The 24,763-nt window shown below is 47.5% G+C and overlaps 1 protein-coding gene across 2 annotated transcripts in view; it reads right to left on the bottom strand.

The window, feature by feature from the left end:
- The window catches only part of ATP8B1 (ATPase phospholipid transporting 8B1), a 133,599-nt gene that overhangs the window by 56,398 nt on the left and 52,438 nt on the right, over positions 1–24,763 (bottom strand). For both annotated transcript variants that reach the window (XM_034995986.1, XM_034995985.1), the window contains exon 2: positions 17,210–17,412. In XM_034995986.1, coding sequence (XP_034851877.1) covers positions 17,210–17,412 — 203 coding nt within the window. The remainder of the gene's footprint in view (positions 1–17,209; positions 17,413–24,763) is intronic.

Below are 24,763 nucleotides of genomic sequence, written 5' to 3'. Positions count from 1 at the left end.
TTTAGTCGGCATATCCGAATTCCAAGGAACTTTAGAACGTCCACAGCATCTCTACTGCTGGGGGGAACATTTCTCACCCAACAGGTGTCTCATGAAACCCTTCTCCCTAGCCACCCCCCTCCCTCACCGCCCGGTACTAACTCTTTCTAACCAGATTCTCCTTGGGGATAGTTTTCTCCACGCTTAGTGGAAGATGCTATCTAGGGGTTTAGTAGAACAATTCCTAACTCTGTGAGATCACATCTTCCTCATTCCCAACCTAACCACCAACCACATTCCTAACATTTGTGCTTATCATCCCCTTATTTTTCTGTACAGGTTTATTAAGTAAGCACCACCACCACCCCACCCCACCCCACCCCCAGTCAAGTTGTTCAGGCCAGTTTTGAGCTGTATCGCTTAAATTCTTCTGTGAATTGCTTTTCCACCATCAATACTACCTGAATTTCATCTATATTAGTGTGGATAACTGCTCTTCGTTGCCACCGGCTTACAGTATCGTGTGTATCCCACAGGTTATCAGTTCTTCTGTTGGTGAATATTTGGGGTGTTTCTAGCATCTTGCTATTACAAATTATTTTGCTATGAACATTCTCAGACTGTCTTCTGGAACTCTTAAGAATTTTTTTCAGTTATCTCTTTAGAAGCGGAAAGTCTGGGTAATGACTCTCCTCTTTCAGTTGCCCACACTTCTTGCTGTACCCCTCCTCCTCCTCCTGACTGCCTCCTGAAGGGACAGGAGTCCAGTCTATATTCAGGGACACTGCGGGGGGGGGGGGGGGAAGAGGAGAGGGAGGTGGGTGGTATGGCTTCAGCTACAGTATTGGGGAACCAGTCAGGAAGGCCTGAGGCAAGGTGGCGCCATCATTTTGGCTCCAAGGAGTGTGAAGTTGAGGTGGTGGTCCTCTGACCCGAGCCTGGGGTCTCAGGTTACACCACAGGGACATCACACGATCAATCCACTGTGAGGTTACCACTAGGCTGTGGGACATAGAGATTCCAACAGAAGATGTGTTCCATTCTGAGATGGCCTGGATATTTAACCCACAAGAAAGGCAAGCTGGAAGAGTCTCCAGGAAGTCTTCTCTGAGCCTGCGCCCCCACAGTAGCTTGCTCCTCTGTCTCCTTTTTAACGACACTCCAAGATTACCGCCTCCTTGCTCCCCAAACCCAGCCCCTGGCTACCCTCTGGCGTCTCCATGGTGGTCTCCACGTTCCTGGCTCCAGAGCCTGAGACACAACACCCACCTCTCTACCTCACTGTGGGACCACTGTTTTGTGGTAGGGCTGGCTTTGAAGCTTCTCAACGAAGAGCCACCCCAGTGGCTCTCTTACTTCCAGAACCTGAATTAGCAGGAGCTGGGCTCCTCCCTGATTTGCGAAATGTCACGGGGTCCATCGTGGTGGGGCTGCAGCTGTTGCTTCCTGGGCCGATCCAGACTCGCTTCTTTTCGTCATCCCTAGTGGGTCCACAGCTGGCTAAGGACTCGCTGGAGGTAGATTTCTGAGTTGACCTGTCACCCCCTATCTTATAGCAGTTGTCAGCCATCCTGTGGTGATAGGAATTCCTCCTACTGGGTGTTTGGTCCTCCCTTCTTTCCTTCCGAGCTTCGGCTCTGGGCTTGGAGACTCCCTGGCTCCCAAACTGTCGACTTACACGGCCTTCACTCAGCAAAACTGAAATGAGGGTCCCGCTGCTGCAGGGTTAGCTGCTTTGGCAACAGGCCTGCAATCACCACACTGGGCAGCTCTCTGCGGGCAGGCTGGGGCCTCCCCTGACGTGCTGAAGGTACTCGTGGAGGATATGCTTGCAGACCTCGAAGAGGAAAGGTAAAGCCCGCAAGGTGAGATCTAGTTTACCTCTGGCTCAAGTCCTTTCTAACTCAATGGATCTCCTGTTGATGGAGCCCAGCACCTACTGGAAATTTCAGCTAAAGGGACCCTCAGAGATGATGCACCAGGCAGTCAGTCTACATCTACAGAGGAATAATATTTCCACCCACCGGGTTTGCTTTACCCATCTACTCCTGACTTCTTCTGTCCCAGGATGTGTAGCTCAATAGCTAACATTTGTTCAGTGCTTACTGTGTATAAGGCGTCATGCCAAGGAGTCCGGTTTCTCTGTCCACTTCACTGTACGGACTGGGCCTGTTTTTGTAACCTATGCTCCAAACCACCCTGAGAAGTCTGCCCATGAGCTGAGGTGGGAGTGTTGCTTACGAGCATAGGGTTGACCTTTCCAGCAGGAAAGGTGGAAGTCAAGTATCAGGCAGTGCTTGGTTTCCCAACAGGAAGGGATGAGCATGCCGCTGCTATGAAAACTCAAGACAAGGATGTCATCAATCAGGAAGGAAAACTGAGGAAGCTCAGGTCCCCCAGTGACTTGGGTTTGAACATGCACACCAGATGAACTTCCTTTGTAGGATATACATGAGTGGGTCAAGCCAGTTTGGATGCACCCCTCCCTCCCCGGCACACTGGCAAGGGAGGGAAATTAACAACTAACGGGACTGAACTATTTTTGGAGATGGGAATATATTAAAGAGCATTTACAGGTAAAGAATTCTAAAATTATTGGTCTTATACAATTATCAAAGTAAAGACATACTTTTGAAAATATTGTATTTCATTTTTTTTAAAGGATTTTCTAGACTTTTCCCTCATAGGAAGTACAGATAATAACGCAAAAGGGACAAGTGTGGACTACTGAAGAATGCAGATCATTAACCCGGTTACTTTTTTTTTTTTTAAGATTTTATTTATTTATTTGACAGAGAGAGACACAGCGAGAGAGGGAACACAAGCAGGGAGAATGGGAGAGGGAGAAGCAGGCCTCCCGCAGAGCAGGGAGCCCGATGTGGGGCTCGATCCCAGGACCCTGGGATCATGACCTGAGCCGAAGGCAGACGCTTAGCGACTGAGCCACCCAGGTGCCCCAACCTGGTTACTTTTTTAAGAACCACACAGTACCATTACTGAAAATTCCTCCTGCATCATTTTGGCTGCCATTCACTGGGTAATCATAATGATCATGCCATTACAAAAGGAACTGCACCCAGCCTCTTTCTAGTGGAAGTGCAATTTATCAAATGGGAAAACTAAAATGGAACTATAAGAGGACTCAGAAGCACTGTTAAAATGCGCACTATCTGTTGTGCAATCAGAATATAACGTACGCAATCAGAACATTTCTTCCCCACTCAAATAGGAAATCTGGGGCGCCTGGGTGGCTCAGTCGTTAAGCGGCTGCCTTTGGCTCAGGTCATGATCCCGGGGTCCTGGGATCGAGCCCCGCATCGGGCTCCCTGCTCCGCGGGAAGCCTGCTTCTCCCTCTCCCACTCCCCCTGCTTGTGTTCCCTCTCGCGCTGTGTCTCTGTCAAATAAATAAAATCTTTAAAAAAAAAAAAAAAAGATCTAAATAAAAGTGGGTAGAAAAGGTATTTATAGGGTCATCTTGAATCCATTCTGTGTTATGGTAACTTGAAAACGTATGTGCTTTTAATGGTTTGTTTTAGCTTGCAGATGGCTCGCGACACACCTCCGGCTACCAGTGTCCCAGAACGTCACCAAGCTGCCGTTCTAAGCCCCAGGAAGGCTGAGAAGGAAAACAGACTGGATTCCTCAAGAAGCAAGAAAAGGCCAAGGGGAAGGGATAAAAATCAATCTCAGAAAAACTCGAAAGAATAAGCTGCCCAGTTAGTTAATGAGCTAGATTCCTTGGCTCCCTTGTGGTTCTTTTTTGTTTGTTTTAATTTTTTAGTTAAATTCAATTCAGTTGGAGGGGCACCTGGGTGGCTCAGTCGTTAAGCGTCTGCCTTCGGCTCAGGTCGTGATCTCAGGGTCCTGGGATCGAGCCCCGCATCGGGCTCCCTGCTCAGTGGGAAGCCTGCTTCTCCCTCTCCCACTCCCCCTGCTTAAGTTCCCTCTCTCGCTGTATCTCTCTGTCAAATAAATAAATAAAATCTTTAAAAAAAAAAAATTAAATTCAGTTGGGACGCCTGGGTGGCTCAGTCGGTTAAGCGTCTGCCTTAGGCTCAGGTCATGATCCCATGGTCCTGGGACTGAGCCCCCAGTTGGGCTCCCTGCCCTGCAGGGAGTCTGCTTCTCTCTCTGCCCCTCCCCCTGCTCGTGCACGCTCTCTCTCTCTCTCTCTCAAATAAAGGAATAAAATCTTAAAAATCAATAAATAAATTCAATTTAGCTAACATGTAGTATATTATTAGTTTCAGGGGTAGAATTTAGTGATTCATCAGTGGTATATAACACCCAGTGCTCATTCCATCACATGCCCTCCTTAATGCCTATCACCCAGTTACCCCAATCCGCCCACCTACTTCCCCTCCAGCAACTCTCAGTTTGCTTGAAATTTCCCTCATGATTAAGTCCCCAGCCAGTGGTCCCTGTCCGGCCCACACTACGCCTCATCCGCAGCCCATTTTGATGTGGATGCTTCTGAGAGAAAGGGTGTCTGACCTCAAGCAGGCGCAGTGAAGGGTCTACCAGAAATGCCCTTGGTCTCTTAATTTTATGCTGCGATAACACCTTGGGGAGACTGGAGAAAGTAACCAGTATGTCTTTATCTGCAACATGCTGACCTTAACCACAGGAATTTTCTAGTTAATTTTAGAAATCTGATTGCAGCCAGATAATCAATAACCCAATTTCCAAAAGGTTCCTTGTTTGGCAAAACTCAGACTAATCAGAGGGCAAACAAACTGATGTCTTCTCCTGATTCTCCGCTGAGCATTGTGCTAATTGCTTGAGGAATATTTTGAGTGGAGACCATAAAAAAAAAGTAAAAACAGTGTTCTGTGGTTAAATACATGTGCAAACGACAGCATGTCATACTGCATCCCTCTTTTGGACATTCAGCGGACCCACTGGTACATTAAAGGCTCAGAGAAGAAATTTATTTAATTGTATTTAATTCAGTCTTTTCAAAATTAGTGTGACCACAGGCACATTTTTTTTTTTTTTAAATCACAGAACACCTCCTAATACAGTTTGAGAAATGCTGCACTGAAGCACATACCTTTAGGAAGGGCAGCAAAATAGCACTTGGAAATATTTGTCTTCTTGATCAAACGTTTACTAATTGCTCACGTGGAAACAGAGAACTTTACTAGACATTTGGACCACAAGACTAATTTATAGAAAAAGAAGATAGCTTGTCCCATTTTCTAGAATGAAAATACTAAGAGAAGAGAAGAAATAATGAACTTACCAGCAAAAAATGCACGTATGGCCCTTTGGTAAAAAGCTATGAAGATAGCAACTAACAGCGTTTGTAAAACCATCGATGCATGTGTCCAGATACGCATGTGACATCAGCCGGCTATGGCTCAGAGTTGTCCCTAAATTTGGTAGATGTGTATTCAATACATCTAAACATGGCTACATGATGTTCAGAGTGCTCCCGACGTCACCCAAACTTCTGACCGCTGACATACAGAAAGTAAGTTCCCCAGGCCCCTCATCCTTACTGCTGATTCTGAATTCTTGCTTATAGACACGCCAACAGCCAAACAGCTACACAGGTTGGTATGAACTACAACAAAGCAAGAGTAAAAAGATCTAAAGTTTAACATCAAAAAGAAAAACCAACAAACCACAGAAGAGAAAAATGGGTAAAGGACATGAATAGACATTTCATACAAAGGGAAATTCAAAGGGTCTTAAATATGTGAAAAGATACTCAAATTCATAAAAAAAAAAAAAAAAGAAGTGCAGTTCTTCTGGGAGGTACCAATTTTTAGCCTACAATGGCAAAATTGGCAAAGAGGAAAGAATCTGATGACACACTGGATTGAAAAGAAAGTGGAGGGTCAGGCCACCTTAAGTGGTCTCTGTGAATAGCAACTGGACCACATCTATTAGATTTTACTTTTATTTATTTATTTTTTTTAAAGAAAGTCTTTTTTTTTTTTTTTAAGATTTTATTTATTTATTTGACAGAGAGAGCAAGAGAGCACAAGCTGGGAGAACAGTAGGAGGGTGAGGGAGAAGCAGGCTCCCCGCCGAGCAGGGAGCCCGATGCGGGGCTCGATCCCAGGACCCTGGGATCATGACCTGAGCTGAAGGCAGACACTTAACCGTCTGAGCCACCCAGGCGCCCCACACATCTGTCACATTTTAACACACACACGTGCACCGGCTGATGGAGCAATCCCATGTGTAAGAATTTACCCCCACATACATATTCATACACAGGAGAAATGACACGTCTTGGCGCTATTCGACGGAGCCCTGTTTATCGGGAAGATCAGAAACAACCCAAATGCCACCATGAGCAGCTAGTTAAACAACTACATGACAAGTCTATGCAGTCTGCAAAAAGGAACAAGGCAGCTGGGGCGCCTGGGTGGCTCTGTCGATTTAAGCATCTGATTTCAGCTCAGGTCATCTCAGTCGGGCTCCTGGGATCAAACCCTGTATCAGGCTCCCTGCTCAGCGGGAAGTCTGCTTGTCCCTCTCCCTCTGCCCCTTCCCCTGCTCATGCTTTCTGTCTCTCTCAATAAATCTTAAAAAAAAAAAAGAAGAAGAAGAAGGCAGCTTTCCATGTACTCAAAGAGAAGATCTCCAAATTACACTAAGGGACAAAAGCAGGGGTGTCTACCATACTGTGCTTTCAGCTATGGGACACACAGAATTAATGCACAACAGGGATGCATGCATATACACGTACTGGGACAGGTGTGTTAACTATCTGTGGGTATACGGGACATGGGTAAGTGTTCTTTGCATGTACAAGTGTGTATATATCTCCAGAAGGACATTTGAGAAACTGACAACAACAGTTTCTTTCTGGGAAAGGAAACCACATGCTGAAGGAAAGAGGAGACAAGTTAGGAGACTTCATCTTCACTGTTCCCTCCTATAATTACATCTATATGCATGTACCACCTTTTTGGTTTTTTTTAAAGATTTTATTTATTTATTTGAGAGAGAGAGAATGAGAGACAGAGAGCATGAGAGGGAGGAGGGTCAGAGGGAGAAGCAGACTCCCTGCCGAGCAGGGAGCCCGATGCGGGACTCGATCCTGGGACTCCAGGATCATGACCTGAGCCAAAGGCAGTCGCTTAACCAACTGAGCCACCCAGGCACCCGACCATTGTATTTGCTATTTTAAAAAATATGTTTCTAAAGGCAGTGGGATGGTGGGTGGGATTAAATCAAGAGTGAACAATATAGGAAAAGATGGAAGTCTATGGGGTTACGGGTTCTGATGTCCAGCCAAGCCACAAGGATTCAGGACGGCAGTGGCCCGGTCAGACTGTGATTTGCCCTGCTCACACTCACAACAGTGAGCAAGATATATTTGAAGGGAACAAATCTAGAGGCAGGAGATCACTGCACTCACTGAAGGGACAGTGGATGTGAGCCTGAGCCAGTAAGGGACTGGAAATGGAGAAGCCAGATTCAAGAACTGTAGGACAATGGTCTGAATGTGGGCAAGGAAGAATGAGAAATCAAAATGAAGTCAGAATGAGAAAAAGGTGACCCCAGGATGCCAGCTGGGATGACTGGATGGACAGAGGTGCCACAGACGAGCTAGAAGACACAGAGGTGCAAGTCTCATTGGGGGAACTGAAGACACCGACTGAGCCACCCAGGTGCCCTGGGATTCATTTTAAAATATGGATCCTTGGGGCGCCTGGGTGGCTCAGTCATCAAGTGGCTTCCTTCAGCTCAGGTCATGGTCCCAGGGTCCTGGGACTGAGCCCCGCATTGGGCTCCCTGCTCCGCGGGAGGCCTGCTTCTCCCTCTCCCACTCCCCCTGCTTGTGTTCCCTCTCTCTCTGTGTCTCTGTCAAATAAATAAATAAAAATCTTTAAAATATGGATCCTCGCCTTGCCTCACTCTAGACCTACCCTCTCAGCATCGCCAGGGACTGAGCCCAGGCATCTAGGGAGTTTAAAAGCCCCACACAAGATTCTGTTGTGCCGGCAGGACTGAGAACCCCTGGTTAGCGCATGTGTCTTCCTAAGGTGACTTCTATCATCAAAAACCTACTTAAGAGACGCAGGTTTCAAACTGGACTTCAGAAAAACAACCACCGCGTAGGTCTCCATGAGCAAGAGCTTCTTGCTCGAGGTTCGGTCATAAACGACATTACTCAAAAGCAAGTTCTACAAAACGAGATAGAACAGTCTCATCATCCCCACCCCCATTACAAAACCCTTAGCCAAGAACACCCCACACACCCTTCATTTTATAAGCCGACAGTTACTGTGGTATTCATAAAGCTAAAGTGGTAGAAGGAAGGCAGCCTACAGCTTCTTCGAGACAAAAAATGAGTAGCCAGAGTGGAATTTCCACATGGGGTATGCGTTGAAAAGTCAAAATGCATCTACTTGAGTGGAAAATATAGCTCTTCAGCATGTTTCATGGATTTCCTATGATTGACGTATCTCAATGAGCCAATTTGTGTTTTGATCCCAGATAAGAATGAATTCAAAGATGCTCTAGAGATCCACATCCTTACCTCCAGATTCTTCTGGGAGGATACCACTTTCAACAGGTATACACCTGACCTTGTTTCGTTGACACCAACACCCAATCTGAAATCATGCTGAGCAAGGGCAACTTCCTCGACCGAACATTCCATCTTAAATATTGCCAACCACTGATCATTTCACCCCTGAACAGAATTTTGAACCATAAAATTTTGAGCTGGAGGAGAGTTGTATTTTTATTTTTATTTTTCTAAAGGTTATATTTATTTATTTGACAGAGAGAGACACAGCAAGAGAGGGAACATAGCAGGGGGAGCGGGGAAGGGAGAAACAAGCTCTCCGAGGAGCAGGGAGCCCAATGCGGGGCTCGATCCCAGGACCCTGGGATCATGACCTGAGCCAAAGGCAGACGCCCAACGACTGAGCCACCCAGGCGCCCCTAGAGGAGAGTTTTAAAGAAATGCAGTTTGGGGGCACCTGGCTGGCTTGGCCAGTAGAGCATGTGACTATTGGATCTCAGGGTCATGAGTTCAAGTCCCACGTTGGGCCTAGAGCTTACCTTTACAAAAGAAAGAAATGCAGTTTTATATTTTCAAGTACAGAGAGCCTCCCACTCTGGGCAAGAAGAAAGGGCTGGATGTGAACGAACCAGCAGCTCACGGGCACACGCTTCAGAGGCGCCTAGAAGCTGTTCTGTGAGTGGCTGAGCATTCCCCACATGATGTTGTTCACTATATTATTCGGCTTTAAACAACAACAAAAAAACAAAACCAAAGATAAATGATGCTGGATCCTCTGTGTGAATAGGCTCCAATTTCAGAGCTGTAGAAGCAGAATGGGTTCCGCCAGGCAGTCGTCACGGGTCTCGGCTAGCCTCAAGCACAAGCAGGTACGCACGCCGGGCAGGGGTGCGGCCCGGAGCCCAGGTGCCGGCGGAGGGCTGTGCTGTGTGGGAGGGGGTGCGTGTGCTTGTGGAAGGGGCAAGGGCCGAGGACTCACCGGACAGACTCCTTCCCTAAAGCCATGCCCTGCAGTCACCCTCTCCCTAAGAACCTGCCACTTACGTGATGCAGCAGAACCCAGAAGTCCTGCCCTCCCTGGGATGGGCGTCTGGGAGCTGAAGCTCAGTGCTTCTATCGCCTCGTGGTTACGAATGTGGAATGCTGCCATTTCCCAGTAACAAGGCTGCTTCGTTCTACATCATTTCTGACCACTTCATGTATTTTTTTAACTGCCAGGTGGCCAGCAACACAAGTGGACGTCCCACCGATGTCCCCGACTAGTGAGGATCAAAACAACAACCCTCTCTCCTCGACCTACAAAAGGTCAACCCTCTCTCCTTGCCCCTGCATTACTCATCCCTACAAATGGCTCCGTTATCCACGGAGGCAGAAAACACTCTCTGAAGGTGGCTACAAGAGTGTCTCCCAACGTGCAATGTGACCTTCTTACTCCTCAACAAAGGGCATCGAATTTCCCTTCCCCTGAGTCAGACCTAGCCTCGGTGACTCTCTCATAACCAAGAGATGCTCAGCACCAGCGATGCTGCCCAAATTCTGCAACCAGCTCTCGCTTTGATCTTGATCTTTTGGGATGCTAGTTCTGCAGACGTGGCCCCCCCTCATCGGACTCCCATTGCAGCCCAGTGCCATGCTGGCAGAAGCCCAAACCAAGCAGAGATGCTTCCATCTGCAGACCCAGTTGAGCCTTTGAGTTACCCAGCTCAGGTGCCAGACATGAGAGAAGAAGCTTCCAGATGATTCCAGGTCCCAGTCATTCAAATCACCTTGGTTGTTCAGGTCTTCACACAGCTCAGGGCCCAGACATCCTAGAGCAGAAGCCAGTCACTGCTGCCACATCCTGTCTGAACTCCAGACTCACAGAATCTGTGAGCACCATGATGACGACTTTGTGCCAACAGATTTGGAGTGGTTTTTCATACAGCAATAGACAACTAGACTATCCACTGGGGCGCCTTAGCCAGAAGTTATTCCTCAGGCCTCCTTTTCTCTTGACCCTCAGATCTAATGGGATTTGTGAATGTCAAATCCCTAACATTGATCATGATCTGTCACCCTTTTGTCCATCCTGGCCATCTTGGTTTAGGTCCTTACCAGTTTTTACTTGGATTATTGTCTACTCTCTTCTCCCTGCTGTTGCCAACATGGGATTTCTAAATAAATCCATGTCCTCGACATATTCATTGAGTGCCTTTTCTGGGCTTTGCGTGGGATAAGCATGGCCTCAAATTCTCATGAAGACAACAGTCTAGTGGGATAGAGTCACACAGTCATTCAAGGACATAATCTTAAGTGCCCTCGGGGGTATGAAGGAAAGTGCAAGGGGCTCCTACAACGGGGGGTCTGCTCCAGGCTAGGGCTGGGGCTCACAGAAGACTTCTCTACAGAAGTGACAATTCCAATGAGAGCTGAAGGGTGAGAAGGAGCCAGGCACAGGGAAGGGGCTGCTTTGGGAAGAGTGGATGGAAAGTCATGGGCTGGGGAGGCGTGCATGAATTAGGAACCGAGGGTAGGACGGGGTGAGTGAGTAAGGCAGGCAGCTGGGAGAGGACAACAGGGCCAGATCACATGGGCCCGAGCAGCCAAGGGAAGGAGCTGGAGTCCGATCCCAAGTGCAGGGAAGTCATTCCCCCACCCCCACCCGGATGACGATTGGACTGGGAGGAGCAAGCGTGGCTACAGGAACAGCCATGCGGGGAGGAGGCCACTGCACATCTAGCCATGTTATTTTCAGCCTAAAACGCTGTCTGAAACTGGGACCTTCAGGAGAAGGTCCAATCTTGGGCATGGCTGTTGACCCAGCTCATCATCTAGGTTCCAAAAATGACTCCCACTTCCCTGAATGCTCAGCTCCTCGGAGCCTCCCTTCCTGCTGCCTCTGCTTAGAACACCCTGCTCCTGACACCAGTGGGGCTGATTTCCCTCTCACACATACCGAGGACTCAGCTCAGGTGTCCTCGCCTCCAGGAATCTTTCCTTGACCAGGAAAGGCCGCTGAGGAGCGCACCTGATTCCCTATTCACACCTGTGTTGAAGCTCTCTGATGCACTCAACCACAGATGCCCACTGAGCCTCTACAACACCCCCAGGCACAGAGCCTGGTGCCCCGAGAGGACCCTCCTGCCTCCCATTCCCCTCTCCTAGTGAGCTGCCCCCCATCTCTCACTTGGCAGCTCAAGCATGCCTTTTACACAAGGAAGCAGGCCAGGCTCCTCTGTCCCAGCCCTCGGAGTGGAAACACAGGTCAACCCATTACAAGACCAAGTCACTGCAGAAGTGGGGCTCTTCCTACAAGCTTTCACTTTGTCCCTGCGGTTTCACGTGGGCATGGGTGAACTTTTCCACAGATCTGCTCTCTGTTTGGAGAGACTTATGCCTTGACCTCCTGCGGGTACGCTGAACACCAGGTGAAAGGCTTCACCTGAGAAACCACTGGGGCCTAGGAAAGCAGGGGGGTGGGAGCGGCATGAGTGACCACAGGTCTGCAAACAAAAAGGCTGGAGAAGGCTGTGTTCATGGGAAAGGCTTGTAGGATGGCAGAGGCAGGGGTGACCCTAAATCACCCCAAATTTACTCAAAGTGTGGGCAAACTCATTGCTGGGAAACGAACTGGTCTTCATCCCATCCACCTCTGCAACCATTCACCGTACTTGGATTTGGGGACAGAAGGAACTATTTAAAAGAATGAGTCCACAGCTGCAGCCTGAGGGAGGGGGTCTGGGAGAACCTGAGTACCCCAAAAGGAAGTAGAGGGGTCGAGAAGAAGGTCTGATGATGGAAAGAAGAGAGGAGATGATGGGGAAGGGTAGACACTTTCAGTTTGATATGAAAGACATTAAGGGAGGAACTGGCCAGAGCGGTGGTGGGGATAACAGCTACCATTTATTGAGCACTTCCCGTGTGCCTGAAACCATCCTAAATCCTTTACATTGATTTTCTTTTTTTTTTTTTTAAAGATTTTACTTATTTATTTGACAGAGAGAGACATAGCGAGAGAGGGAACACAAGCAGGGGTAGTAGGAGAGGGAGAAGCAGGCCTCCCGCAGAGCAGGGAGCCCGATGCAGGACTCGATCCCGGGACCCTGGGATCATGACCTGAGCTGAAGGCAGACACTTAACTGACTGAGCCACCCAAGCGCCCCTACATTGATTTTCTGATTTAATCTGTACAACTACCCAATGAAGTAGGTACTGACATTGTGCCCATTTCACAGATGGGCACGCTGAGGCACAGAGAGGGGAAGTCCTTTCCGCAAGGTCACACAGCTAGAAAGTGGTGAAGCCAGGGCTGAAGCCCACAGTCTGCACCCAGCGTCCTCCCTCTTCCCCACCACGCACCTTGCCTCTCAGAGTGATGCACAGGTATGGTAGTGAGCAGGTTAAAGGGAATCAGCTTGCCAAAGGAAGGCCTATAGAGAGAGAATGGAGTACGAAGGGGGATGTGAACATTCTCCAGAAGGAAGGAGAAACAGGAAGAGTTCTGGGACAAGAGGATGTTACCACCTTCCAAGGAGCTCAGCACTCCCAAAGGAGAGGCTGTCACCAAGGTGATAAAGGTTGGATATCACAAAGGTTGGAATATGATAGCTGACGAAAAGCTCACTGGCCTTGGCACTGGGGTTCCTAGTGGGGTAGCCCATAGAGGGGAAGAACCCAGGGGAACGGGAGGATGTGGTGCTAGAGAAAGGGGTTTCCAGAAGCTTGGCCATGAGAACAGGAGACAGGCCGCCAGCCCAAGGCAGAAGGCAGGATTCCAGTAAGAACGTGCTGCAGGACAGGGAAGCTGTGAGTATACACGTAAGCCAGCAGAGCGGGCAGATGGGAGAGGTGATCAATGAGGCAGTGGGCCAAGGAGGCAGGAGACAGTCCGAGACAACTTTCACCTTCATCCCCATGCTCGGAAGAAAGAGCCAGTTTGCATTAATCCAGGAGCCTCTCCCGAGCCCTTATGCTTTCCCAAGGACTTCATCTGGAAGCTGGTTCCTGACTGGCCCAGAATTACCCAAGGAGTTGACCTAGGGGACACCAAGATGCTGGGATGGGGAAAAAAAAAAAGAATTTAAAAACCCCACAGCATTCTAGAGTCAAGGAATTTTAGGAACCTGTGGCTGAATAAAATTAAACTGACTTCTTTAATGCCTCAACTTCTTGGATCCTTTTAAGCTAATGGACAACCTTAAGCTCCAAAAAGAGGTTCAAGAATTCTGAGTTTCTGGTCTCGGGGGCCACAGATCTCTTTGTGTCCTAAGGCATCTGGCAAACGTCGTGTTTCCCAGATCGCACCCTGGGAAATGCTGTTCTCGTGTCTCATCAGGAAACAAGGGTCCATACCATAGCATGGGAAACACTGCCATTTGTTTTTGCCCAACCTTGCTCAAAGTAAACTAAGGGTAAAATTAGTCCAGTAAAATCTGTGGGTTTACCCCTCCTCTGTGGCACATTCTAACAGCATGTTTACCCTTGTTCTGGAGGCTCACAGCACATAACCAAGGTCCTTCAACGGAAATGCACTCAAAATGGGCCTCTCAAAACACTTGCTGAACTCAGTTGGGCTAGGGCATCTTTAAGAAACCAACTTTCTGGGGCACCTGGGTGGCTCAGTCAGTTAAGCGTCTGCCTTCAGCTCAGGTCATGGTCCCGGGGTCCCGGGATTGAGCCCTGCATCAGGCTCCCAGCTCAGTGGGGAGCTGCTTGCCCCTCACCCCACTCAGGCGCTCTCTCTCTCGCTCTCTCTCAAATAAATGAGTAAAAATCTTTTTTAAAAAATAAATGAAAAACCAACTTTCTGCACTCAGACAATACTGTTAAAGGACTGAATGTGGTTCATGCACTTTTAGGCATGGCTCTGCTGTGATGGGCACTGGCCTCCGGCGTTCCTTGGCCCCACAGGACTTCACAGAGTGACTCATGCTCTGGTTTCTAAAGAACTTCTTTTTTTTTTTTTAAGATCTTATTTTTTATTTATTTGACAGAGACAGACACAGAGAGAGCACAAGCAGGGGAGCAGGCAGAGGGAGAGGGAGAAGCAGGCTTCCCGCTGAGCAGAGAGCCGGATGCAGGGCTCCATCCCAGGACGCTGGGATCCTGATCTGAGCCGAAGGCAGATGCTTAACCGACTGAGCCACCCAGGCGTCCCAGAACTGATTTCTTTGAAGAAAACTGTCCTTCATATAAAATGTCATGACAGACAGAGGATGGTTAAATTGAAAAAAGTCAGAATGACACAACCTTAATTGGGAAAATGACCAAGTGAGAATATGAAAAAAAAAAAAATTAAGAAGGGAGGAGGAGGGGAGAGGAGGAAAAAGGGAGGGACAGAGGGAGGAGGAGAGGAAGCCAATCTGTTGTGGGGCGTGCAGGGCAGAAATGGGAATGTAGGGAGAGAGGTTCTAGCACTTACTGAATGTCCTCTGTGTGTTTGGAAGGGCAGGTAGAGGTGTTAGGATAATAGTATTTCTAAAAGTCACAAGCAAGGTCATTTGACAGGAATTTTAAGAAATGAGAACCACCAGGGGCACCTGGCTGGCTCAGTCGGTAGAGCATGCGACTCTTCATCTTGGGATTGTGTGTTTGAGCCTCACACTGGGTGTAGGTGTAGAGATTACTTAAAAATAAAATCTTGAAAAAAAAGAAAAAGGTGGGGGGGGGTGGTGTCTGGGTGGCTTAGTCGTTAAGCATCTGCCTTCAGCTCAGGTCATGATCCTGGGGTCCTGGGATCGAGCCCCGTGTCAGGGTCCCTGCTCAGTGGGGAGTCTGCTTCTCCTTCTCCCTCTCCCTCTACCCCTCCCCCTCCTCATGCTCTTGCTCTCAAATAAATAAATAAATAATCTTTAAAAAAAAAAGAAAGAAAGAAATGAGAACCACCAGATTCCCCTAAAAATATAAGCCACCTTTGGAAAAGACTATGAAGAGCCAAGATCAAGTCTGGGCTCCCTTGAGGTCTGTATTCCAACAGTAGAAATCTGTAAGGAAGATGACTTGCAAACGGAATGATCAGGAAATGGCCCTGAGCACCAGGACGTGAAGGCGGAGTCGGAAAAAAACCAGAGGTGAGAGTTTCCACCCACTACACACTTCCCTGACATTTCTGCATGCACCCAGCCCCGGTCCTTTGTTGCGTCCTGGACCACACATCTGATAGCATGGCACCAAGCACCAACAGCAAAGTTCACCCTGAACCTCACTGAGCCGGTTCTCTGCCAACTCATCAGATAGCCACATATGATAGCAAATCGGAGATTGTGCTAGGAAACGGGGAGGCTCAGTGGGGGAAGGAATGAGGAAGAAACATGGTATTCAGGACTGGGGCAGTCGCCTAGAACTCCTTTGCTAACTCGTCAGGCTACTTCGGCTTGATCCCCCCCTCGAACACCATCCAGCCTGGACCTGTTATGACAGAGGCCACATTCCTGTCTGGATTAGCAGTGTTTCCATTTTCACTTAGCTTAAGTTTACATCATTTTAGTACCTTCTGCTTCAAGGCAGAAAGCACTTAAGCTTAACTCTCAATAGCTTGGAATTGCAGCCAGAAATCCACAGCAAGTTCTGATCATTCTAAATGTTTGCTATGGAAAACCAAGGATGGCAAACAGTCCACAATGGGTCCATGGCCTACCAGGCTTCGGAGCCCATTGTGGGTGGATGCCCATTTGGACACGTGCTCTCCCCCATGGAGAACCTCCCCACACGGCGGCGGGGAGAGAGGCAGCCTCTGGCCAGAGCAGGATGGATCATCCCACCGGTGGCATCTCATGCCCTGTTGCTCTTCCTACAGGTGAAAACGGTTTGAAAACCCCACATGGACCAGGGAGCAGAAGCCGGCAGGAAAGATGAAGGGAGCAGGGAGCAACACAAGGGAAGCGGGCTTCGGGGGGACTTGGAGGACAGATGGGTTAGTGATGGAGACTTTGGGGAAGCCAGATAGAATCAGAGGTTATTATGACCGAGGCTGTGGAGACAACATCCCCAGAGTCAGAAACCGTAACTTAGCAGAAACTTCTGTAAATGAGAAAACAGAAGCCATTTAGCTGGAATTCGAGGGACCATGGAAGAAATATTTTCCATCTGAAATCTGGAACAAATCTGGGGCCCAAGAAGGAAAGGATTGGCTACAAGAAAAGATCACATTTGCTTACCAGGGTGGGAGAAGCAGCGGAAAATGAAATAGAAAAGCTGCAGGGGAGTAAGCTACACTCTGTCGGCCTAAGTGACGGACAATCTAGGGCTATTTTTAAGAACTCCTAGGAGAGTTGAGTAGGTGTGACAGAGAGCGCGTGGCACGCAGAGCCTAAGTTACTGTCCGGCCCTGGCCCCTGGTCAGGGAGCCTCGGAGCTGCCCCGATTCTGCTGTCTGCTGCATGTATGACAGGCCCCTCATAGCAAACAGAGCCCATACCATCTCACGGTCACAAATGACTGAGCAAAAGGAGCGCCAAGCTTCCTGGGTGCAGGAACAAGCAAATTCTTCCATATGCAACTCCCTTCTAAAAGTCGACACTAACCAACGCTTGCCATATCCCAGGCAGACCTGGTCAGGTAGGTCGAGCAGCCCTGCATGCTGAGGACAACATGTGCTTGTCCGAGCCCAGCAACCGTTCTCCCAGCTATATCCTCAGAGAGGGGAGAGACCTCCTGGACCACCTACCATGGGCCGGCCGGCCTTTGCACCTGTCGCTGCTGCCCCGTGGGGGCTGACACGGACAGGACCCAGCGTCCAGTCCCAGGGAGGTTACCTTTTCGGAGGGTCTCCCGGGTTTCCTCAGCTTCTCTGTTGACTCGGTTCTGTTCTGGTTCGACCGCAGGCCCCTGGTCGTCAAGCTCATCTTCGGTTTCATCATCACTATAGGGAACCACTTCGTCATTAGGCTGAGAATCCTCCTCAAAGGTCGTTTCTGAGTCTCTTTCTGAATTCATGCTGGTGGCAAACTGGAACCACCTGGTTTAAAAGAAAAAAAAAAAAAAAACAAAACAGTGTGACTTATGACCCGTGCCCAGTGTTTGGCTGAATTCTGCCTGCATCCTGTTACAGTGCCCTTTTAACAGAACACTATCTCACTCACAAACAAGGATGTCTGAAGAGCGACCCACAAGTTCAAATTATCGTGCAACTAAGAACAAAACCATTCAGGGGCGCCTGAGTGGCTCAGTCGTTAAGCGTCTGCCTTCGGCTCAGGTCATGATCCCGGGGTCCTGGGATCGAGCCCCACATTGGGGCTCCCTGCTCCGCGGGAGGCCTGCATCTCCCTCTCCCACTCCCCCTGCCTGTGTTCCCTCTCTCCTGTCTCTCTCTCTCTCTGTGTCAAATAAATAAATAAATAAATAATCTTAAAAAAAAAGAACAAAACCATTCATTAGTGATTAAATGTTTTGGTGAGAATTAATAACAGCAAAAATGTAGCTACAAACTCTTTTTCTTAGAGCATACATAAACTTTAAGGTAGTATTTCAAATTGGGGTCTCTACCCAGCAAAATAAAGTGAATCCATAACCAACCTTACAATAAAATGAAACAGCCGGTAAAATATCAGAGTACAGCAGGTGTCGCGAGAGTTAGTACTGTTTGCTGAGACCCCCTGACAAAACCAACACATAGACACATTTATTTGCATTGTGGATCTTAATGCAATTGCATCTCTCACTGCGGGTTGCTGGCAACGTTTGGGAAACCCTGCCCTAGGATACCCGGTTTCTGCTAACGCTGATATTCTGAGACTTTACTTTGTGATACATTTTAAAGACAAGCTTAGGCCCTCACACTTTACTAAGAACTTCCTGGGAGCACTCCCTCACCTCCCTTCCGAACTACCCCCACCCACACCCTGACTTTGTGTTTGTGTGCACACCCCTGTTTAAAGTGACTGCAGAAGGGACGAGCACAACCTCAGTTATAGCAGGAAAATATTTACACAAAGGCCACGGGCTGCATGAAGACAGACACAGAGCCTGGCATTATTTACAAAAGCATCACACTGCCCTGTACTTGACATTGTTAATAATAGCAGCTCACATTTACTTAGTGGTAACTGCACCCCAGGCCCCGCACGAAATGCTTTAGAGGCACTGGCTTCTCGAAACTTCCCACACCACCCTGCTGAAGGTTTTATTGTCATTCCTACTCTAGAGAAGAAAACCAAAACTCCTTGAATAACCTGCACAGTAATTTTCCAGCAAAGGGGCATCTGGCTGGTTGAATCAGTAGAGCATGCAACTCTTGATCTCGGGGTCATGAGTTCAAGGTTGGGTGTCTAGCTTACTTTAAAAAAAATTTTTGCAGCAAAAACAATTGCTTTCCTAGAAGAGACTTTCTATCTTCTACTTTTATGTTACAGTTTCTTATATGTTTTAGTCAAGTCTTAGTTGCCTTGAGTGGAACCACTTGGCTGATTGCATGCTTTGTATCAAATCTAGCATCTTAGACATCTAAGTTATTATAGCCATAGCTGAACATGTAGGAAATGTTTAAATATTTATTATGAGGGTTTTTCCAGCATCATTTAAAACAGTAAATCCCAGAAGCAACCTGGGTATCCAGTGATTGGTAACTGTGTAGATAAATTGTGATAGCCTCCTACTATGGGACAGTGCACAATTTAGAACATGATCAGAAGACTTTTTAAAAATATTTATTTGGGGCACCTGGGTGGCTCAGTTGGTTAAGCGACTGCTTTCGGCTCAGGTCATGATCCTGGAGTCCCTGGATCGAGTCCCGCATCGGGCTCCCTGCTCGGCGGGGAGTCTGCTTCTCCCTCTGACCCTCCCGACCCTCCCCCCTCTCATGCTTTCTCTCTCTGTCTCTCTCTCTCAAATAAATAAATAAAATCTTTAAAAAAAATTAAAAAATAAATAATATTTATTTGTTTATTAGAGAGAGAGAGATTGCGTGGGAGCAGGAGAGGCAGAGGGAGAGGGAAAGAGAATCTCAAGCACACTCTGCGCTGATTGCGGAAGCCAACACAAGGCTCCATCCCACAACCCTGAGAACATGACCCGAGCAGAAACCAGCTTAACCAACTGCGCCACCGAGGCGCGTCAATCAGAAGAGTTTTTAATGACATTGCAAAAGTCCAAACATGTTGAGTTAAAAGGTGGGTTAACAATCCGTATGTATAAAATAGTCCTGGTTATTCAGACATTTATTCATTTTCCAAAATGTCAAACAATTGGCATGCATCATTTACTTAAATGATGCATGCAGAGTGCTCGATTCAGTATTTAGCCTCCAGTAAATACTCAATACAGTCCTTACAGTGCAGAAAGTATGCAAATATGAAGTCATTGTTACTGATGATTTCCCCATAATTAAGAAAAATGTCATTTATAACAACAAATGGAACGGTGTGGGGATTTATCCCTTTTAGGCTTTTCCATCTCCCAAAATCTCTTCTAAAATGTACCTGCCCCTCACCAGGAGGTAAAATACTAGGCTAGTATATGACTACACTTAAGCATACGCATATTCTGTTTTAAAACCCTTTAATTGCAGAGTAGAACATTTTCCTGCTTTCCCAATTTTCTGTGGGCTAGTAAATAACTATTTCTTTGGGTTTTATACATGTTTCATTGGCGTTATTTGTGGTTTTGTAATATCATGCCACCCATGCTTTAGCTGATATTTAAATTTAATGCACTCTCTTTAAAATTCCCAAACACTTGGGCGCCTGGGTGGCTCAGTTGGTTAAGCGACTGCCTTCGTCTCAGGTCATGATCCTGGAGACCTGGGATCGAGTCCCGCTCAGCGGGGAGTCTGCTTCTCCCTCTGACCCTCCCCCCTCTCATGTGCTCTCTCTCTCTCATTCTCTCTCTCAAATAAATAGATAAAATCTTAAAAAAAAAAAAAATTCCCAAACCCTTTAAAGCAAAACTTGTACCAGCAATCTTTCAGAACAAAAGTAATGAAAGCTGTTACCATTTAATGAGCACCTGCTATGTGTCAAGCAGGACCACCCTGTGAGATAGATAATATTCTCCCATCTTACAGATAAGGGCACTGAGGCTCAGCTGCTAAGTGGCAGGATTTAGGACCTAATCTCTCTGTCATAGGGACATATACAACAATAACAAGTCTGAAAGCACCACACAGAAACATTTTTTCATTATAGTACATAACATAAAATGAGCTACTTGAACCATTTTTGGGTGTCCACGTCAGGAGCATTAAGTGATCAGTAAGAGATCATTTCCTCATCATGATTATTGCCAAGTGTCTCCACGCTCATTTCCCACATTAAGAATGGATCCAGTCCTTCGAGGCTGAGGGAGGAGCAGACAGAGAGGAATGGCTTTGACAACCACGAGGATGTGATCCAGACTAAGCAAGGCATTGCATAACCAGCCCTCAGCACAGGAACATCCACCCTGGGCCAGACTGTGTGGGCCGCTTGGAAAAGCGGAGCTCTGAGCTGAGCGGAAGTTCTCTGCAGAGAGAGAGAAAGAAAGAGAAAGAGAGAGAGAGAGAGTGTGTGTGTGTGTAATGCAGGCATATGGGAATCATTTAGTTCGTCATCTTAGTTAGCACTACCAAAGAAAAATTAGGACGAAATCCTTTCTTTGAAGGCCCGAGTGACATAAGCAGTTTTCTGGGTCGAAACCATGACACCTGTGGGGCAGGTACTATGTGGACTATGGATTTGGAAGTGCTGTCCCGTCTCTCACCACCCCTGTAGCACATTGTGGCCATGTGTGCGCTTCCTCAACCTTCATTAAGCACCTGCTCGGTGCAGACCACCACACCGGGCACCAGAAACAGACCCCCTGGAGACAGCCAGGTTATTTAGGGGTACAGGTGAGTAAACTGGCCATGAGAGCCACGAGACACAGCAAGGCCGATCATTCCTGCCGAAACACACACCTCCAATCCATCCCCTCGTCTCCCCGCCCCCCGTGGCCGCTACCCTACTTCAGACCACCATCATCTCTCTCCTGCAATGCTACAGGTGGACGCTAACTGGACTTCCCGCGATCAGCTTCCACGCAGCCCCCAGAGTCATGCCACTCTCTCGCTTAGACCCTTCCTAGGTGTTCTGGACAGAGTGGTGCCCCCTTAAAAAAAACATCACAGGTTGAAGCCCCGACCCCCAGTGTGACTGTGTGTGGAGATAGGGCCTTTAAGGAGGTGATTAAGGCTAAGTAATTTTGTAAGGGCAGGACCCTATTCTGACAGGTCTGGTGTCCTTATAAGACGAGAAAGAGACACCAGAGAGCTCTCTTTCCATGCATGCACAGAGGAAAGGCCACAGCAAGATGGCGGCCATCTACAAGCCAAGAAGACAGGCTTCACCAGGAAACCAACCCGGCTGGCACCTCAATCTTGGACTTCCAGCTTTTGGAAATGCGAGAAAATAAATGTCTGTGGTTTAAGCCACCCAGCCTGTGGTATTTTGCTATGGCAGTCCAAGCAGACTGTGGCCTCCCACTCTAAACTAAATCCACACTTTCCCCCAAGTCTGAGAGTTCTGCACAGTTCTACTACTTCCTTCTTGCTCACTAATCCTCAGCCCCATGGCCTTGCTTTCCGCTTAAGCCAGTGAAGCCTTTCCTGCCTCAGGCCCTTTGGACATGCTCTTCCTACTGCCTGAAATGCTCCTCTCCCAGTTCTCTGCATGGCTACTATTTCTCATTCTTTAGATCTCAACTTCAATATCCACTTCCACGGATGGTGTTGAACAGGTATCTGCCCTCTTCTTCCTGCTACCACTAACCTCCCCAACACTTACCTCTCTCTTCTTCCTGGCACTTACCACAATTTTTAAATGTACGTTCACTTTTACTTATCTGTCATCTGCCTCTCCCACTCCACCCCGAGCCATACAAGAACAGAGTCCCATCTGTGAATACTCAGTGCCTACTGTCTACTTGCCACACAAAGATCTGGGGAAAGAACAAATGAACTTTCAAGAGAGTACGCTCAAAGATATCTTTGCCATCTCTCCAGAGTTCCTACCTACCACACAGTAAAAGACTTCAAGTAGTCAGTGGATGAAGGAAGAAAGCTTGACAGCAATGATAAGAAGTTGTACACATTGAAGATTCTTTAGGAGTCTCATTATTCAAGGCCATCCAAAACTTAGTGCCTAAGATTTTACTACATATGCAAAATTAAACCAGCCTGTGGTAAGGTACTGAAGGCATCGAAGGTGAGTCCTGATCTTTCTTGTTTATCACTATCACCCCAGCACCTGGCAAGGGTCTACCACAGAGGAGGCACTTCTGCCTCTGTCCTCAGGGGGCTTATAGTCCACACGGGAGTTGGCAAATGACAGCCTCCAGGCCAGGCTCAGCTGACCACCTGTTTTTGTAAATCAAGTTTTATTAGAACCCATCCTTGTTCATTCCTTTATGTACTACCTAGGCTGCTTTTACACTGGAGCAGAGCTGAATGGTTACGATGGATACCATATGGCCTCAGAGTCTAAAATATTTACTATCTGGCTCTTTGCAGAAAAAGTCTATTGACCCCTGGACTAAAACAAAAGACAATAGTTAGAGATGGTAGCAATATGTGGTCAATATCAAAGGCCCACAACCAGAGAAAATCAGGATTGACCTAGGTCAATCAGGCATGCTTTGGGAATATGGAATAAATGACCAGGTGTGGTAGTGGGAAAAATGTCACCAATACAGTTGCTGTATTGGTTGGGAATGGTAGCGTCTCAGTTGCCGCAAGCTGTGAAACTGAAGAGGACACACACTTGCCCACACCTGGGGGACAACACACGATCATCTCCCTCAGCACGTGAGGAATGGTGAGCATGCAGCTGCTAACAAAGCCACCACCCCCCATAGGGTGGTACTTCCTCATTCACCCAGGAGCTCATAATCATGGCATCCAAAGTCAATGTGACTAGATGTTAGAGCAAGTAGGCAAAGGATGTATCAGATTTCTTTTTGATTCATCAAGGACTTAGCATTCAAGGACTTTTCTGGTCACATGATCTTCAGAAAATATTCTTACCCAGCTCCTGCTTAAGCTGAGAAGCAGCATGGTTTATTTGAAAGAATATGGGCCTGGATTCAAATCCCAGCTCTACTATTCACAAATTTGTAACTTGGGTGGGTTACTTAACATTTTGGAAGCTTATTTCTCCCATCTGTTAAAAGAAAGAGAAAGGGGTAGGGGGCTAGTGACCCTTCAAATACTGTGAGGATTTGTTTAGATACCTCATAGTTGTAAAAGCCCCTAGTGACAGCCCACAGAGAGTAGATATAAGGTACGATGTGCTAGTTTCCATTGGGTTCTTTTCAGAGTCCTTAAGAGACAGGAATTTGCAAAACACAGACTTCTGTGTCTATACCCAGACTATACCCACCAAGTGGACAACTTCTCAGCTCCTTCCCCCCTCCACCTGCTCCTGCCCAAGGAAAGGGCCTTGATACCCATACAGCTCAGAGCCTGTAGCCCTAGGGAGATCCTGTTACTCCCTTACCTGAATTTAAAGTTCAGAATAGTGTGTGGGTTGTTTCCTACCTTACCATCTCCATGAGAGCACCACCCCAGGATGGGCTCTGCCTCCCGGCAACAGTCCTCCTCTCTCCCTGTTCTGTCCCTGACCAGACAGCTGTCTGGTTAGCAGACTCCAGACTTTTCTGCAGGCCTGTCTTAAAAAAGAGTTCCGGGTAGAGGGGGTGGGGAGGAGTAGGAAGCAAGAGGCATCATTTGTACCAGAGCTTGATTTGGGTCTTTTCCAGCTCTTAATAAAGTGGTGCTTCATTTTCCATCCTGCCTTCCATAGTTAAGCCCTCTTGGTCATAAACCACCCCCAAGACAAAAGGGGTGAAGGATGGTTTCCAAACACGAACCCTAACACCCATCATCTGTCACCTTTATATACTTGGCTACCAACTACCTGCGAAGTGAATGAATGAATGATATCCTTCTTCCTTTGTAGGGGAGGCACTGAAGGAGAGAGAAAAAGGGAACCCAGGCAAAAAGAATTATCTTTCTGCCTTTGCGATAAAAGCCTGAAATCAGTAATAATGAAAGCACAAACTTCTGCTGCTATCATAAAGTTTCTAGATTTCAGTGAAGGAAAAGCAGGGACAAAAAGCTGAGTTTTATCATGGCCAGGGTAGGATCTGTGTGCATACACAAAGGGAACTAAGAGGCTGGAGAAGGCCAAGAGTCCCTAGTCAATAACAGCTTTGTTGTAGGACTTGATTCATGTCCAGCTTAGAAAGGAAGATTCACAAAATTCATTTTTGTTCATTCTACAACATCTGTTTTTATGGCTCTGAAAGCCCTCAACAGGAAAGTGTGTTTCTAACATGTGTTTTTCCTCATTTCCTTTGCC

Source organism: Mirounga leonina, unplaced genomic scaffold (assembly GCF_011800145.1).
Source record: "Mirounga leonina isolate KUSES-001 unplaced genomic scaffold, KU_Mleo_1.0 Mir_93, whole genome shotgun sequence".
Lineage (NCBI taxonomy): Eukaryota > Metazoa > Chordata > Mammalia > Carnivora > Phocidae > Mirounga > Mirounga leonina.
This window is presented reverse-complemented; position numbering and strand designations above follow the sequence as displayed.